The sequence below is a fragment of the Heloderma suspectum genome, chromosome 6, assembly GCF_057233095.1.
Source record: "Heloderma suspectum isolate Gila_16-S chromosome 6, 16-S_ref, whole genome shotgun sequence".
Lineage (NCBI taxonomy): Eukaryota > Metazoa > Chordata > Lepidosauria > Squamata > Helodermatidae > Heloderma > Heloderma suspectum.
Genome location: NC_139463.1, coordinates 24,654,071 through 24,672,435, shown reverse-complemented (window position 1 = coordinate 24,672,435; position 18,365 = coordinate 24,654,071). Strand labels below are relative to the sequence as shown.

Here is an 18,365-nt window from a genome sequence, read left to right as displayed (position 1 = left end):
TTTATTTTTAGTTCATCCTTGGTGCTAGGCAATTGACACTTCAAAAACTGCATACATTTAAATGAAATTAACATGCACTTTATGGTTTTGTTTCTTGCAAAAGCTGGCAAAACCTTTGGGCAGGGAGAATGATTTTGGACCTCCTTTGGCTACAGAAAAAAAGAAAATAAACGTCATCAGATGTTCCCGGGAATGAAATATTGTCTCCCGCCTCGCTGTCAGCGGCGCAAAAGCAGCTTCTGCTAAACCCCCAGCTGGAAAGGATGGCGAAGACGACGGGCGAAATGGACTAAGGCGATTGGTGCAGAAATGCCTCCGCTCCACCCACCCCCCCTTCACCCAATCAGCGTGCACGGTCCCGAAGAGGCGGTGCTCTCTTGGCGAGGCTTCGGAGTTGCCCATAGTAACCGCCAATCCGATCCGCGAGAGGAGGTGAAAGGGAGATGCGTATTGGTCGCCACGGGGCAGGCTTAAATAGAAGCCCTTCCGTGATTGGTTAATATGCCTCCGCTCGTTCGGGCCATGCTGCCAGGAGGGAAATGAGCTTGGGGCCTGGTTGGGCCCTTTCTGCGTCCAGGCTGCAGGTGCGGGGCGGAGCATCCCTTTGCTTTGGGCTCCACAGCGGGGCTTTTCCCTCTCCAGAGCTCCTCTTCCCACCGCGCCCGTGGCTCCGCTATATTATTCCAAACCTTAAAAGCACTTTTGACCGGCAAAGTGTTTTAATCTTGTTCTGTATTTTCTCTCTCTCTCTCTCTCACACACACACACACACCAGCAACAACATCCCCGTGAGGTAGGCTGCTGCCCTTCCTCTTCCACAACCACCGGACAGAGCTGCCGTGCCCGGAAGACCTGCAGAGTAGGCAGGAATTCAACCGGTGAAGTTTTGCCCCATCACAGCATCTCCTTGTTGGGGGAAGTTGCACCTGTAATGTTTTGTTTTTATATTCTGGGAGTTGTAGGACCTGTTTCTGTCTGAACTTGCATAGGGTTGCACCCTAAGCGACTTGAGTGGCAGCCTCTTTTTTTTTTTTTTTTGAGAGAACGAGCAGGATATAAGCCCATTAAATAGAAAATAATGTGTTTAGAAACCGTTCACACAATTGTTGAACACAGAAGCATTCAATAAGCATTGACTGGTTTTCTTCTCTTTCCCCCCTTCTCTACTCCCTCCCCCGCCCATCACGGAGGTTCTAGATATCCCAGTTTCTCACCCTAATGAACTTCACAAGGTTCTTGTGAGGGTAACAAGGGGGTATATGAACCAGGTGTATCACCCTGAGCTCCTTAAAGGAGCGGTGGGATAAAAATGTAATACCTAAAACAAAACGGGGGAAAAGTTTGATCTGTTGATTTTGTCTTTCCTAGCTTGCCATGCAGCTTTGAAAGCACAGGAGCCCTGCTGGAGGTTGGGGGGAAAGTGGCAAAGCCACTGTGAGGTAAGTCCATGTTATTTCTCTTTTACAGATTTGGGACTGAGGACATAAGACTGGACCAGCTAAGTCAGGCCAACATCTAGCACAGCATCCTATTCCATGCAGTAGCCAGCTACAAGCTTCATTGAAGCCACAAGCAAGCTATAAAGCAGCCTTCTCCAACCTGGTATCCTCCAGTTGTGTTGGACTACAACTCCCATCAACCCCAGCCAGCATGGACACTTGTGGTGCAACATATCTGGGAGGCACCAGGATGGGAAGGCTTCCCCCAAATGCTGTTGCCCCCCTCCGCAGCATAATGCCTCCAAACATAGAGGTTCCAGTTTGCTGCCATGGCTAATACCAATTGATAGACCTTTCCTCTTTTGTGAATTTGTGTAACCACTGTTTAAAGCCATCTAAGCCTGGGGCCATCGCTACATCTCGTGGCAGCCATTTCTGTGACTTAATTGTGCATTGTATGAAGAAGTACTTTCTTTGGCCTTTCCCAAATCTACTGCCAGTAACTTTCATTGGGTGAGCCCCAAATTTTAGTATGAAGGGAGAGGGAGAAAAAACTCTTTTTCTACTTTCTATACATTATTTTTTAATTATGTCCTCCAAACCTTGTCTTTTTTTCTTCTTCTTGTCTTAAACTAGGGGTACTTTCAGATGAGTCTTTCCTGGCTCTATCATCCTGGCTTGTTCACAGAATTTTATTAGGGTTTCAGATGCCGATGGCTTCACCTTGTAACCCTCCTGTGTTTTCCCAATGCTTCTTCAGACTTTTTTCTTTCCACTAACAGTCCATTAAGGAGGAAAAGACAGAATAGCTGCACAGTGTTGTTGTTGTTGTAGCACTAGGACCTCGCTTTCTGGAAGCACCCTAAAAGTCCTGGAAAAGCTTTCCCTTGTAGTAAAGATGCTCAGACCCCTTGCCCTTTTCTACAACTTTTCCAGCTCTGAGGTCACCTGTGTAGGGTCATCTGATGAGATCATGGAAGCTTTTGGAGTTGGAACCATGTCTTCCTGATGAAAGTCCTGTTGACTGAACCATACAGAGGTTCAGGGGTGGGCAACCTGCAGTTCTAGGCCAGATTTCAGAAGTGCTCTGCAAGCAAGCAGTTTAGACTGTGGCAAGAGGGATGTGTCCCTTTCCCAACAGGGAGAGAAGGAGGATGCTGAAAGAGAGAGCCACCTTGTGGGCCCAGACAGATCACCCCCAAGGGAATGCAGGCCTAGGCAGAGAAACGATGTCCCACTTCTGCTGTATCGCCTACTTAGGAAGCTGCCTTGTACTTCAGTCAGACCATTGTTCCCCAACCTGGCACCCAACAGATGTATTGGACTGCAGTGCCCATCATCCACACCCATGGAGCTGATGGGAGTTGTCGTCCACACATCTTGCCAGGTTGGGGAAGGTTGGGCTACATTAACTGCTCGCAATTCTCCAGGGTCTCATACAGGGCTCTTTCCCAGCCTTCTTTGAAGATACCAACTACTACAGTCACTAAGCTGTGATATTCCCCAAGGGTTTGCTAGCATACTTCAGGTAGATAGCCATCGATACGTTGTACGCTTCAATGGGGCAATCCAGATGGATCATGATGTAATGTGCTGTAGTGGTTTGAGTGCTGGCTTTCAACCAGGGCTGTGTCTCCACGGTGATGGAAGGAGAAGGGAGGAGTGGCTTATGTGCATTTTTTCTAGGAGCCATTTTTGGTCTGGGCAGGGCTCCATGTGGGTGTGCTTTGCAACATTCTAAGTCGCTTCACTTCCGGGTGGGGTGTGTGAGAAGCCCCCCCCCCGGCTCTCCCCCCATTTTCTCCCTAACAAAGGTGCGAAATAGTTGTTTGCGATGTGCACATTAGAGAAGCATCACAAGCAGCCCCAAGCCTCCTAATCTGTTGGTGCGTTGGATTGCTTTAACAGAGGGGCAAAACAGTTGCTTCTGATGTGCGCATTTGGGGGGAAAGCATCATTGAGCACAATGGGAGTTGTTTCTGAGTAGACTCTAATTGGTCTGTGCTGAGAAACACAGGACGGGAGACAGGAAACACCCTGTGACTGGGGTCATGGTGAAAGGCACACCCCTGAGCAGGGCTAACATACCCCTGCCAAAGATGGGGGTTGGGGCACACAACAACTATACTGCAGAGAAGTCGACTTAAGGAAAAGAATCGGACTTTAAGCAGTCTCAGGAAATCCAGGTTTTCCCTGATAAGCTCTGGGGTGGCTGCTGGATGGCCATGACATCATCTGTCCCTAACAAACTCAACATGTAGTCAACTCGGAGTAAATCACTAGTGGAAACACCCCCCAGGGAGACTTGGAATGCCCATCCATGAATTCCCATTACGGTGGTGTCACATATTACACAGCAGCAAACTGTTCAACTCTATGTCATATTGTGGCTGACATTTTTTGGTGCAATATCTGTTATTTTTAGCCACTATTCACTTTTACCCATGTCTCTGCTTTATGTTCTAGCTTTTAAAAATATTCCTCCCCATGAATAGAGGGTCCCAGGGGAAATCATGTCCATTCTGTCATATTGAGCCATCATAGCTCCACAGACACCAAACCTCCAGGTTTGAATGGCAGAGGTGGTCCTGTGCTAACAAACATTTATGGAGGCTTTTCTTTCTTTCCTTCCAGGATGCCTGGTACAGTACTTGGAGTTGGGCCAGGCGTATTCATCTTAGCACTGCTCTGGGTACTGACCTTGCTGCTCTGCGTGTTGTTATCCAGAGTGTCTGGACTTGCTAGGTAAGGTGATATCTCATGCTGGGAAAGTAATTGGAGGGGAAACTGCTAAGCATGTGGATTTTAGGCAAACATTAAGAGGAACTTCTTGATGGTAAGAGCAATTTAATAATGGAACCAATTATTTAGAGGGGTGATGGGATCTCCCTTGCTGGAGGTCTTCAAGCAGAGGGTGAACAGCCATCTGTTGGGGATGCTCCAGCTCTAGAGTCCTGCATTGAGCAGGAGTTTGGACTACATGACCGAGAAGGCCTTCTCCCATGATTGTATGAATTCAATTTAAGGAGGGGCTTGTGTAGGGTTTTTAAAAATCACATCAGCTCATCAGTGCAAGAATCTCAGTGCTATCACCCAACAACTGGCCACAGTAAATAAGATAATTACTACTGTCTGTGCTTTGTGTTTCAATTCTCCCTGACCTCACCATTTAAAATTTCCACTCCCAACCATGTATGCATATATCTATACACTTGGAACTCAGGATAACACTTCATGCATCTGATGAAGTGGGCTTTAGTCCACAAAAAACATACACCATAATACATTTGTTGGTCTTTAAGGTGCCACAAGACTGTTGTTTTTTCTATGATTTCAGTCATTCCAATTTCAGCCATTCCTCTTCAGAAATTAGGGTGCAAGACTCTGTAGTTGTTGTTTTTCTATGATTTCAGCCATTTCATCATTAAATTAGGATGCAATCCAATGCTTTTTTTTTAGCAGAAATAAGTCCTACAACACCCAGCATCCCCCAGTCAGCCATACTGGCTAGGAAATGCTGGGAGTTATAGGACTTATTTCTGTCTAAATAGCCATAGGACTGCATCCTAAATTACTTAATTACATTTGTATTCCCACCTTGCTTCCAGATTACTCAAAGTGGTGATTTTAATACTTTGTCACATGGGACTTTTTGGTGGGGAATGAAAAGAGATCAGAGGTACTAACAATGCACTTCTGATCTATTCTGAATATATTTTACAGCATGTATTTTACTGCAATGCTATTTCATTTAGAGGTTAGGAGGATGTCATAGATGAAGTTTTTTTTTTTTTTTAAAGAGGGCTGCAGTGTTTAATCAGATTATTTTTTTTTAAGTTTGACTAAAAAGGTGCTTAAGCAGCAGATTTTTTTTAAAAAATACACCTACTTACAAAACTGCAGCTAGCAACCACCATCTTAAAAGAGGCATTCTCCCTTCTTTGACATGACATAGGCATACATACATCATGTAAAATCATGTGAAATAAGTATGCTTGTTTCCTCTCAGAACTATTGTTTTACTTAGATGCAAATTTTAATTAGTTAATCAGTTAATACACTAAAGCTGATATGATTAATCAAGATTTATTTAACTGGGTCAGAGCCTTTAAAAAAAACCCAAACCAAGCATGCAAATGATGTATTGTGAAATTATTTGAAAAGTATAATAGATTCATTAAATCCCCTACTACCACTGGGGGGAAAAACTCTGAAATGAAAGCAAAAGACCTCTTCATGTTCTATTCTTTTGTTCTCAGACAAGACTTGGGTTATAATATATCTGTTTTACTGCATAATGTTTCATTGTAAAGACTTTTAAGGACAAAGGCTTGCCAGATCATGGCCTGTGCACTTGCTTACTCCTGTTACTTATGATTTAATGTCTAGTCCTATGAAAATAGTCAGCAGCTCCTTGGAGGCTGCCAAGTATCCAGTGCAGGGCAGCTGAAATGTAGAGGTGACCTTTACCTCCAGCCGCCCTGCATTTCTGCTAGACGGGCATTTTCACCCATCTAGCCGCAGCACTTTGGAGGGGGAGGGAAAGAGGCTGGGGCGGCCTTCAGAGGGGGAGGCTGGGGTGGTCGTTTGGCAGTTGTCCCAGCCTCCTCCCCTCCGTGCCCCCAGGAACAGCCCCGTTTCCCATGTCCGTGCTCCATTTCCAAGCATGGAGATGTAGCCAGAACTGTGCTATCGGGGAGGGGGAGAGCGCAGTTTCTGGGCTCCGAGGTCAAAGCCCCATTTCCAGCCTTGGAGCCCAGAAACCAAACAATCCTATGTCCCCCTCCAGATGCTGTCTGAGGAACATAGGATTGTTCCCTTAATAAGTTAGGAAGCCTTTGCTTGTTTAATTGATATCCTGCTATTGGCTGGTTAGGTTGTCTGTCTGGGGCAATGGAAAAGCACTGGATTCTCATCCACAAGACAGAAAAGGATTTTCTGAACAGGATTTATCACACAGTCATAGAATCCTCTGCTACTGAAAAAGACTGCTGAGAGTTTTCAGTTTGTTTGATATTCCTCCTACCCATTTTTTTTTTTAATGCAATGCCTGGTTCTGAGTGGGCAATCTTCCAAAATATAGTGTGAATATAGCTGGAATGTTTGGCTTATGGCACTGCGGGTCCAAGCCCTTAAAAGTTAAATAATTCTTTTGGCCTAGAATCATGTTGAGATGAAATACCTACTTCCATGCAAAGAGAGGCTATTACAAAGTTAAGCTTTACTCAGTGGGCAGGAATCCTGGAAAGGACCCCCCTCCCCTGGTTGATCAAGCAAAAAAGACTGCTGTTGTAATAAACAAGAAGGAAAGGTATAGCCCTTCTCCCCTCACCTCACATCTGTAGTAGGGAAGTCTGTGCACATAGACCTCAACATATGTGCTGCCAAGAGCTGGAATCCTGCATAATTGGAGTTCCAGCTCTCAGGAATGCCTATGCGTGTTGGCTTTCCCCCTGCAGATGTTCTTATCTAAAACACAGATCTTGTGTGGTGTCCCTTCATGCGTATAATGTATAAAAGGGGCTTAGTTCTCCTACCATTCTATAATACTTGTGAACTGTGTCTTTTCAGTACAGCTGGGATCCCCTTTGTGTTTAATTTTTAATTTAATATTGGGTCATGAGCCTCCCAAATAAAATAATTCTGAGGTCCCTGTGGGGGAAGGACTGTTGTTTGGTACAATAGAAATGAAAACAAATTAGCCACGTGTGCCTTCTCAACACAGAGACCTGGAACATTGTTGGACTCTAGTTCCTATCGGCTCCAGCCAACATGGCCAGTGGTCAGGAAACAACTTAAGGGCCACAGAAACATGGTCTAGAGAATAAAGCTTTTAGTTTTTACCAGAAGTTTAGGCTGATCCACTGTGTTTTTCCCCCCTCTTTCTCTCTGTTAAATGTAGTATAATAAATTTCCAGGAAGCATTTTGACACTTTTATCTTTAAATTCTACCCCAGCCCCCCGCCCCCCCCCCCCGTGTTGCTCACATAATGCAAATGTCTTTTCTTATGATTTTCTTTTTGCAAGTAGGGAATATTATTAAAAGTTGTTGTTGTTCCTATTTGGCAAAATCTGTGAATAGTAAACTATGCCAAATGAAAATTTGCAGTTGAGTATCTTCCACTTAATCTAATAGGGCCTTTAAAAGCATCTTCTAGCTTCTCAAGACATGGCATGTGTTAACTGTTATCAAGCAGCCTTTTGCTATTTTATTAAAAAAAAAGGAAAGAAAGAAACTTGGCAAAAATAGATGCAGATTGCTGAATGCATGTTTTCCAGAACTTGCCATTTCCCTTTAAGCCTCCTTCCTGCAGTAGTGAGGGGGAATCATAGAGCACTTTCAATGGTGTAATTGCACTGATTTCTGTAAATTGCACCTAAGGTTGCAGTCATTAAAATAAACACTTGGAGATGTGACTAGGCCTTGAGATGGCTGTGAATAGCAGAAGTGCTGATATTCTTGCAGCTTGATCCTATGCACATGTGGGGTTGTCAGCTTGCTGGACAGTTTTTGTTAAATCCCCTGATGCAGTCGGAGAGAAGACAGACATGGCTCCTCCTACCAGTTGCCGCTCTGGTCCTGTTCTCACACTTACTGCGTGGTAGGCCTGGATTCTTGCTTAACATGGCAGGTGCAGGAAACGTTGGGTAACATGACTGGGAAGGGAAAGGGTGGGAATTGCTACGGCTGCCTCCTCTCCTGCCACACAAGGAGATGTAAAGGAATGCATCCACCATTTGGGTTGCTAGAGATGGCAATCCTATGCCAACATTTCGCAAAGAAACGTGGTTAGGATCCCAGTTTTACCTGTTATCCCTTTGTTTCTCTCTAGGTTTTCTGTCATTCCAGTTTTCTTTGCTGCCGTGATCATCACATTAGCTCTGTTGCTTTTCCCTCGTGCGAGTGAGTTGCCATCACCACCTGCAGAAATTAAGGTAAAAGTGTTGAGAGTCCCCCCTCCCCTTTGAAAAAAAATCATAGTGCTTTTTATACTAACAGTTTCAAATCTGGGTTGTTCACAATCTGACACAGACCTCAAACAGGCTAAGCACTTGCACTAAGTATAATCCCAGTGAAATGCGTCACTACAAGTGGTCAGCTAATTACCCATTTTTGAGGAGAAAGCAAATGCTGGCTGAAGGAGTGAGTTACTGGATAGGGAGGGAGGGAGGGAGGAAGGAAGGAAGGAGTGTTAGACCAATGCTGTTAGAAGTTGGGTGGCAGGTGCTCAGGCTGAGGGTGGACTGAAGGCAGTCTGAGAGGTCAGAGACAAATAAGTTGGAGTCCAATTGGTAGCCAGTTGTCTGGAGGTAAAGAGGAAGAACCAGGTGGTCTCCCTCAGTAACAAGTAGTCCAGACTGAGCAGGCCTGCCTGTCCTGTCTATCCTGAAAATAAATCGGGTGTTGTCAAGAAACAGCTGTTGCTCTGGGAGTCTCCTGGAGGCCTATACAGGCAAACAGTGGGTTTTGTACATGTGGAAAGCTTAGGTGCAAACTGATCCTAGTCTCTTGAAGTGTAGCCTCTCTTACCTTTAGCACCACACCTCCACCTTTGTTTTTGTGGATTTATGCAGGCATGCCCTGGCTAGGTTACACATTTGAGAGTTGCTCTAGCTCTCCGCCTCATGTAGGATTCTACATGCCAGGGAAAATGTGTATGTGAACTCGCCTTCTCCAGGCTTAGTTTCTGCCAAACAGGAACAATGGTTTCCCTTTGCAAGGAAATAGTTGAGGATGAAGCATGAGTGCAGTGCCATTATAAAGGTTATAATTACCATTAGGTGTAATGGAGATAAATTGAGAACCATCAAAATGCATTCAAGTACCACAGTGTTGATGTTTTATGTGATGTACCTCTAAAAGGCAACAGCATTATGCTTGCTATAATGATACACAGCAGGGAAAATCAGTCTGTATAAAGAGCATTGTGGCTTTGTTGGCTAAGTTTAACCAGTGGCTTGATTTGCAGTGCACATCAGAACGTTCCACCTTCCTTTTGCCCCACGTTCATTCACCTCCGATACTTTGTTTTCTCTGTCCAGCCTACACTCTACTTCCTTTTCATACTGTTGGAGTTCTTCTTACAGTAGTGAGAATATTTGGTAGTCCAAATAACAGCAGAGTCCATAGTTGTATGCAGAAGTTCCAAGGCTGAATCCCTTTTATCTCTGGTATTGGGAAAGGACTGTAACTCAGTGGTAAAGTAGTCGCTGCCCGTCAGTGTCGACAATACTGGGCTAGATGGACCAACAACCTGATTCAGTATAAGGTAGCTTCCTGTGTTCTTACACTTCCGTGTAGAACAGGGGTGCACAACCCACAGCCCTGATGTGGCCCCTTGTGACAACCTGGCATGCCCAAATTTACCACCAATTTTGTTGCTGCGGCCAAATTCTCCTGTACTGCCATTCTCTGCCACCCTGCTGTGATGCAGAGCTCCCCTCCTTTGTAGAGCAGGGGTGTTGAACATCTTTCAGCCTGAAGGCTGAAAATTTCAGAAAAGCACCAGGGGGCCACATCATGTGGTGGGTGGAGCCAAAGGCAAAATGGGCAAGACCAAAACACCATAATAGTTTAGCTTAAAGCTCTTGCTGCCAGTAACTAAGCCTTAGGGGAGGCATTTCCACCTCTTAGGATGGGGGGCGGAGGAGAGGAGTGCACGAAAGCCAGGAAACCACCAAACAATCAGTGGTCAGTGGAAATGGGGTGGGGACTGGAGAAGGGGGGGATGTCCATTTGGGGAAACCTGGAGGGCCACATTTGGACCCCAGGTTGGTTGGATTTGGCCTGTGGGCCTGAGGTTCAACACCCCTGTTGTAGAAGGTCGTAAATTCAATCCCTGACATCTCCAGTTAAAGTTAAGAAGATGTTGATGATGATGATAAAAGATCAGGTAGCAGGTGGTGAGAAATACCTTCCTCTGCCTGAGATCGTGGAGGGCCACTGCCAGTCAGAGGAGACAATATAAGGCAACTTCCTTTGTTCCTATAATCCCCTTGATGTCAGAGAAATCTAATACTAAAACAGAATTATTATTATTATTATTATTATTATTATTATTATTATTATTATTATTATTTTGGCCAGACAGCCAGCACTGAAGCTTTAAAAGAAATCTGACTGAAGCTAGTTTTTTCCCCCCTGAAGACATGGGAAAAGTACAGTTAAAAATAATAAAGTTTTTGAGCTGGAAAGTAAAGCTTTGAGAGGAATGTTTAAATTACCCACCGAAATTGCCATATTAGGTACCTTGTAGCAGCCTCTGAAGGGAAATGCTTTTACACTGAGGTTTGTTTGCAAAGTGAATCTACTTCCACATTGGGTCATTCGTTAGGGAAATAATTTTTTCCATTAGAAGGTGCACAGAAGATGCCTGGCGTCATGTTCGTAGGCGCATGGGCATACTGACTGGCAACTAGAAGTTTATTCCATGTTAATGGAAAACACTGGTTGTGACCACCTGTTAAAAGGCTGAAGAAACTACCTCACTCCTTCTTCAGCTCTTTCATTGTTGTGGTGTACAGGCTCATCAGTAGCCCAAACAATTACATTTGTATCTGCAAGCCTGGATTTGGATTCATGCAGTTTCCTGCTTCCAGTCTCCAGAAATTCCATGTCAGTTGGGAGTCTTTTATGCCTATAATGCCAGAGGTGTAGCCATCTTAATCTCTTTTAGCAAAACAGAGTCATGCAGCACCTAACCTGCTTCAGATTTCCTTGGCAATGTTCCACTTGTTGAATTTGATAGCATTGTGGTAACTAGGGATCATGCTAGATGGACCTTTGGTCTTATCTAGTGGGGCTGTTCTTATGTTCACCTTAAAGATTAGTCCTTTAAGGTCCCTGCTGTTGCTTTTTTACTTTTATCGAATAGCCAACATACCTAAGTAAAATATAGCTAGAACTTTTGGTTACCAATCAGTACTGAGGGCTTCTTTGTATGATTCACTGTATTTTCTCTCTGGCTTGTTTTCTTGTCTGCTCACAGCACAGCTATGTTTACCCCTCCCTCCACTACATCTCTTTGCAGGGAAAATCATATAAGAACATAAGAAGAACCCTCCCTGCTGTTGCCCTCTATTAACTGGGATTCAGTGATATACATCCTCTGAACATGGATATTTCATTTAGCCATCATGGCTAACATCCTCCATGAATTTGTCTCATTTTTAAAACCAGTGGTCACCACCATTGCGTGTGACTTTTAGTTCTGCTTCTTCTCTATCTATTGAACGTTAAACAAGTTGCCAGTGGTGAATACCTTTGTTCATAGCTGGCAATCATCTTCGTAACTACTAAGAACCCTGTGTAAGTGTAACACTATTATGCAGTCAGTGTGTTTTCTATTGTGACTCCCCTGATTGGTTAGAGCCACTGTCTCTTGCCACATTCCTTGTTGTCCTTCTCTCAGTCCCCTCTCGTGCCTGCTTCTTTGCCCTAATTATTTTGCTCTGATCTTTTCTCATTTTACCTGTCTGCCTCCAGTAGTCTCCAACCTTCAATGCTACAATTTGGTGGGGGAACTGTCTGCTCCGTCACACTACATGCAGAAGGCCAGGTTCTTTGATCCAACTGGTTGCTGGGTTCTCCTCTTGTTTCCCCTCTCTTAAAAAGCTGCCTTGAACCCCAGTCCTTTCTCTACAAGCCCCACACTGTGGAGTATTTCATTGCCTCAGATTCAGGAACATGACCTGTAGCCTGTTAAGAAGAATGCTATATAAATGGCTGGCAATAAAGATGTGAATTTTAATTATGATGATCACATCTTTGATCCTGGGAGCTGCTTTTTATTTCTCTTGGTGCCGACACTTGGCTGCTTATTAGAGTGTTCTCTCTCCCCGCCCCAGAAGCCCTTTCTCCAGGGGCAACTGTAATCCTACCCTCTCCCCACCCCCCCAAACACACTTTCACTAGCGCAGCTGCTGCCTCCAGCAGATTTCACCGATAATCAAATGTTCCTCCTTGAGGCTTTTCCCTACTGCTAGATTAACCCTCCAAAATGGTCTGAATTTCCATTACCAGCAGTCTGGTTCCCTTACCGCTCAGCTTCAGAGGAAATTCTCCGCCTTCCCAGAGGTTTCCCAGTCCTAATTATTTAAACTCCACATTCATTACGAAACCCTTTTCCTGTCCTCCTCTCGAGATACTGGGGATGCTTTGAGCCCTCTGGCATGAGGCTCCTTCATGACTGCTTTCCTGCACACAGCCGCACTGTCGCCACACTCAGCAGCAGGGGAAATCGCCTTGACTGTCTTAGGCCAGCTGTATCTTTCTTCTGAAGAACTTCCTCGTCCAGCCTTTAAGTTTATAGCACAACTAATGTGCTCTTGTTGCAAGGGATCCAGACATAATTTCTCAAGGGAAAGCATCTGTGGAATTTAATTTTCTTTTAATTGGGGCGACCGGGAGAGAGACAGCATTTTTCCTACAATAGCAATAGTAAACTGCCCAGAGAGCTTCGGCTATGGGTGGTATAGAAATGTTGTTATTATTATTATTAATAATAATAATAGTTAATAATAATTGACTGTTGTTGGGAAAATGTAGTTCTTTTCCTCAGCCAGCAGGGTAGTTGCATTTTGGAGTGCTACCTGGACTGTGATTGCACGAGTGTTGTGGGTGCCTATTGGATAGTGTCTGTGACTCTCGCTAATAAGAAGCAATGTAGCTCCATTCCCCTCCCACTTCTCTGTGATTGCACCGAGCCTGCAAGGAAGGGACTCACATTGGCTACTGAGTGAGTTCTAGACTTTGCCTTGATTGCTCTTTCATCATATCAAGCTCTCCCCACACAAAACATACACACAGCAAAGCTCCCCCAACTATCGGTTATGTTGGCACTTGATCTGCCTTTCAATCTGGATTTGTAGGATTTACTTATAATAGGAGCATTCTCTAAACTGAATGTCAGAATAAACCCTTGATGTTTGTGGAATGGTCATTTTCTGGCTTAAGGCTATGCAGACAGTAGACCACTGCCACACCACTGGTCAGTCCCTGGTAGACCATCTCATGCCCAATGGTTGTAAGAATTCTTGCAAAGAAAGCTGGTCTAGGTGAATCTTGGTTTGATCCAGGAAGGGACTTCTTATGTTGTTAAGCAGGAGTGCCTGCTCTGGAACACTTCACACAGTTTAATTATGCCAGAACTGTTAAGAGTCCCACAGGAATTCTAGTTTTTAAAAAAGAAAACACACACATACTAAGTAGGCCATGCAAGATGGAAGTCCTCTCCCTAGCATATTTCTCAAAGATCATTGCATGCCTCAGTTGTGATTCAGGTTCCAGTATCTGATTTTAGATGGTGGAGCAAACACCATCTGATCCAAGACCTGCTGCACCTGCAGAATTGGGGGCACATTTAATTAGGGTCAAGTGCTGTGTCCCAGGCAGCTTTTGGTTGCTGGGTCAGGTTTGGCCAAACTCTAAGGCAAGCTGCAGCTCTTGCCCGCCCCCCTGGTTCTGTCACAAGCAAACAAGGATCCACAGTGGCAGTTAACATAGTTGAAGGCAGTGTGATAGTCAGGTTCTGGAGAAGATGGGCAAGAATTAAAAGGGACAGCAGCAGAGGGTGCAATAAAAAAAAAGGTTGGAGCTGCAGGATTGAGACATATGTTTGTGCCAGGAGCTAAGAGCAAGGTTCAGAAGGGAATGAGTCTATGCTGGTGCTAAAAGGCAGGAGCTGAGGTGGTCAGGATGCATTCAAAATAATCTCTGGTGTCCATATGGATATCAAGAGAGAGCTGAGGCCATTGACCAAGGAATCAGTCCAAAGGCAAGACCAGGATGAAATGAGGTGTAGGATGCAGACTTGGGTGAAGGAATTGAGGCATTGAGGAACTGAGGAGGGGCAATGAAGAATGGCAATTCAAGGTGAGAAGGCTGCAGGGCTTGAGGAGCAGGCAAAGGTCTACAGCATAGATGGGGAACCTGTGGCCCATAAACTGGATGCAGTCCCTGGGAGTTCCCCATCCAGCCCTTAAGCTTCTTCTGCTGTTATCTCCAATCAGCGATCAGAGATAAGAGGGTATTTTAAGGGAATTATACTTTTAACTACCCTGCATTGAATAGAACTGTGCTTTGCAGGCATGAGAGCTATTCTGGTAGGCAACGCATAGAACTGAGCTATGTTTTGTATGCTTGGTGGGAAAGTGTCCAGATTAGTAAGAATTATATCTGCTCTTGGCTCCGCTCCATTCCCTTAGTCCCACCCTCTGCTGGAATGCAGCCCCTGAGACCTTTCCCAAATTGGAATCCTTACCCCCAGGCTGAGAAAGGTTTGCCACCCCTAGTCTACAGACCGTGAAAGGATTTATACCCAGTAAGGGTCAGCAAGGGCAAGTCATCTCCTTTTGGGGTGGAGTCGTGCAAAGCTCCTACTGTATCAGAGCTCACTGCTAGTCTAAGCCTGGTGTTAAAGCAGAACAGAGGAACTAGCAATAATCAGCCATGGCAAGACCCCTGGTTCAAGTCCTTGTATCCCCAAGATTTGAATCCTGGCCCTATTTCCACCCACCTCCCTCCTCCTCCTCTACCCTACATATCTATCCCTGTTTCACTCAACGTTGCAAAATAAAGTTCAGGAGGACCAGCGGAAGCAGGGCTGAGAGGTGCAGTGAATGTTGGAGAGACAGGCCTGTGCAACAAAAGAGTTCATTCTGAGGATCTCTAGGACTAACCTTAGCCTCAGCCCAGCACAATATGGTATCAATAATACATGCCCTGAGTTTTCAGCACCCAAAGCCTGCTAATTGGCTAATTAAAAAGTGAAGCGTGTTGAACGAGCAAACATGTCACCCACAGGAGACTTGCTCTGTAGCGAAGGCAAGGTCAAGCTTGTGTTAATGCTGTTTCATGAAGCTCACCTTTGCTGTAAGCAGAATGTGTTGAGCAATCCCAGGAGCTGGGAAGGTGGTTTTGGAATTCATGTCTTATTGTTGGGGTGGGGCCAGATGGGGTATCTTATGACTACACCCTTCCTTTAAGGGCGGCGGCGGCGGGGGGGGGGGGTCCTTGTATCCAAATGGAAGTTTTAACACTGCTCCTCCCCTGTGTTCTGGCATGTATCTCCAAGTTCATTTGTAGGATAGAGTGGCCACCGTAGCCATCAGGTGTTTGATGTTAACCATGCGGGCAGAGTGCAGCTAGGGGGCAGCTAGAGCACAAACCAACCAATATACATACCAGACCCAAGGCTTTTTGCAAGTGTCAAGCCTTAATGAGCGTGGAAGGAAAACTCAAGAAATATTTAATTGTGCATTTGTTAATTCCAGGAGCCTTTACTGTAAACAAGAACTGGAGATACTCTTGCGTGAGAATAAATTTGATATGGGCTGCTGTTTATCCCATTTAGTGGGATGAGTCTTCAGACTGGAACCTAAAACTATATACTATTGATTCACTTTGGAAGTCTCCTTCTGTTTGCTTGTGGGGTTTTTTAGTTACTGTTTGATTTTATCATGAAATATATTGGATTTTGCCAGCATATTTTGATAACTGCCCTGAGTGTTTGTAAAACAGATATAAAAGTTTTAAATACAAAACATGTAGTAAGAGAACATGCAGAGATTCTACAAAACCACCATCCAGTGGGTATGGGGTCCTCTGTAATTGTCCTGCTGCTTTTTTTAGTTACCCTAGGAAGGCTGTGATTGAACAGGTCCAACCTTTTTTCATGTTTCCATCCAGCTTTTCACACATCAGCCCTTAATATCTCCTAGTTTGCCAGGGGCAATTCATCTGAAGAAGATTATAGAGCCATTTACTCAGGCGCTGATGGATCAGGAAAGGGATCTTGGGGTTGTGGTGGATAGCTCAATGAAAACATCGACCCAGTGTGTGGCTTCTGTGAAACAAGGCAAATTCCATGTTGGGGATCATTAGAAAAGGAATTGAAAATAACACCGCCAATATCATAACATCTTTATACAACTCTGTGGTGCAACCACATGTGAAATAGTGCACTGCAAAAATGATATTGTAGAGTTGGAACAGGTACAGAAAAGGGCAACCAAAATTATCGATGAGCTGAAGCCACTTCCCTACAAGGAAAGATCACAACATTTGGGGGGTTTTAGCTTAGAAAAAAGGCAAGTAAGTGGGGGCGGGGAGAGAGATGATAGAGGTGTATAAAATTATGCATGGTGTGGAGAAAGTGGAGAGGGAGATGTTTTTCTCCCTCTCTCATAGTAGTAGAACCCGGGGTCATCCCATGAAGCTGATTGGTGGGAGATTCAGGACAGATAAAAGTAAGCACTCCTTCACACAGTATGTAGCTAAACTGTGGACTTCACTCCCACAAGATGTGATGATGACAACCAACTTGGACAGCTTTAAAAGGGGATTAGACTAATTAATGTATTTGTCTATGTATAAGATTAGACTAATTAATGTATTTGTCTATGTATAATAAGCCTATATATAATATAACGTATGTAATAAGGCTATGTATTTCTTCTAATTATGGCTATACCTCTAGTGTCAGAGGCAATATGGCCCTGAACACTACTTGGCCAGGAACATGAGCAGCAGGAAGGTGCTATTGCGCTGATGTCCTACTTGTGGGTTTCCCACGGGCATCTGCTTGGTCACTGCGGGAACAGAATGCTGGAAAAGATGAGGCCTTTGGTCTGAGCCAGCATGGCTCTTCTTTTGTTCTTACGTTATGTTCACGTTATTTGGTTATTTTGTATATACTCTGCCCTTCAGTCAAATGGCTCCTAAAGCTGTTCCTAAAATTACAAACAAAATCAGTGCAATAAATAGATACATTGCAGCAAAACACATAAATCATAATAAAATGAACAATAAAGTAGCAGTGAAAAGTAGGTTAAGGCACAGAGGTTTAAGACCCACGGAGAACAAAGTCTTCACTTTCACTGGCACCAAAAAGATAAGTGTAGGTGCCAACTGAGCCTCCATAGGATGGGAGTTCTGGAAGGGGGGGGCACCAACAGAAAGGCCCCCTCCCCACTTACCTCAGATGGTAGGGTGCCTGGAGGAGAGCCGCCGCTGATGATTCCAGCACATGGGTGGGTTGATTTGGGAACAAGCATTCCTTCAGGCCTTTCAGTGTTGTTTGCTTATTATGTTTGGCATTGGAGAGGTGTTGTGCTGCGCTGCATGTCTAATTTGTGAACTGTATGTTCTCAGATTGTGGACGCCTTCTTCATTGGCCGTTTCGTCCTGCTCTCACTTTTGAGTGTGGTTTTCCTAGGATGCCTCTTCCTGCTTTTGATTCACCACATCCTGCAACCTGTGTATGCCAAACCAATGAGAGTTGCCTCATAAGAGAACAGGCTGCCCATCACTGGTACTGTCCAGGCCTAGAGAAAAGACATTCCTGTACCAAATGAGAGGAAATTAAATCCCTTTAATCAAAATGTTTATTAATGGTTTTTTAAATAAATATAATACTTTATTTTGTTCATACCATGTTTTATGATATTCTGAGCTTTTCAAGCATACAGAGGTTACAAATTCAGCTTAATAAATACAGTTCATGTAGCGTTACTTCTAAGTCTGCTTTTCATGTTGTGGTTCCCCCTTTGGTTCACCTCCCTTGGAAAACATGTTTATAAGACGATGCATTTGCTCAGCCGTACAGGTAGTGTATTGATTCTGGCGCCATGTCAACTGTAGTGTTGGTAGCTGCCCTTTAGCCAGGGCGGTTGATTAAACAAATAGAAGTTTTCACACACTAAATGCTGATTTGGTTCACAACCAGTTTCTGTTTTCCTCTCTGCTCTGTACAGAGAAACCTAGCCTGTGTATTTCTTTGTAGTACCTTCTGTATTTAGTGGATTTAATTTAATGGATCCCCAAGGGCTTATTTATTGTCTCCCCACTCCTTCCTGACACAGGTGAGAGATGCTAATGAGTCCCTCTGAGAAGTCACTTGGCGGAGTTGTTCCAGGAGGACAAAA

General features: G+C 44.5%; 1 protein-coding gene across 2 annotated transcripts; it reads left to right on the top strand.

Moving 5' to 3' along the window:
• Positions 1-547: 547 nt before the first annotated feature.
• TMEM218 (transmembrane protein 218) lies at positions 548-17,951 on the top strand. Of its 2 annotated transcripts, none has more exons than XM_084803814.1 (5): positions 548-584; positions 1,369-1,439; positions 4,074-4,184; positions 8,273-8,375; positions 17,593-17,951. In XM_084803814.1, the coding sequence occupies exons 3-5, from the start codon at positions 4,075-4,077 to the stop codon at positions 17,728-17,730; spliced, it is 351 nt and encodes a 116-aa protein (XP_084659940.1). In that variant the 5' UTR covers positions 548-584; positions 1,369-1,439; position 4,074; the 3' UTR covers positions 17,731-17,951. The 2 variants fall into 2 exon arrangements, with proteins under 2 accessions (XP_084659940.1, XP_084659941.1); XM_084803815.1 differs by having other exon boundaries at positions 548-878.
• Positions 17,952-18,365: the final 414 nt, after the last annotated feature.

Coding starts and splice junctions, on each gene's coding strand:
- TMEM218 (XM_084803814.1), top strand. CDS start 4,075: ATGCCTGGTACAGTACTTGGAGTTGGGCCAGGCGTATTCATCTTAGCA. Junction 4,185..8,272: donor AGAGTGTCTGGACTTGCTAG/GTAAGGTGATAT, acceptor GTTTCTCTCTAG/GTTTTCTGTCATTCCAGTTT. Junction 8,376..17,592: donor CACCACCTGCAGAAATTAAG/GTAAAAGTGTTG, acceptor GTATGTTCTCAG/ATTGTGGACGCCTTCTTCAT.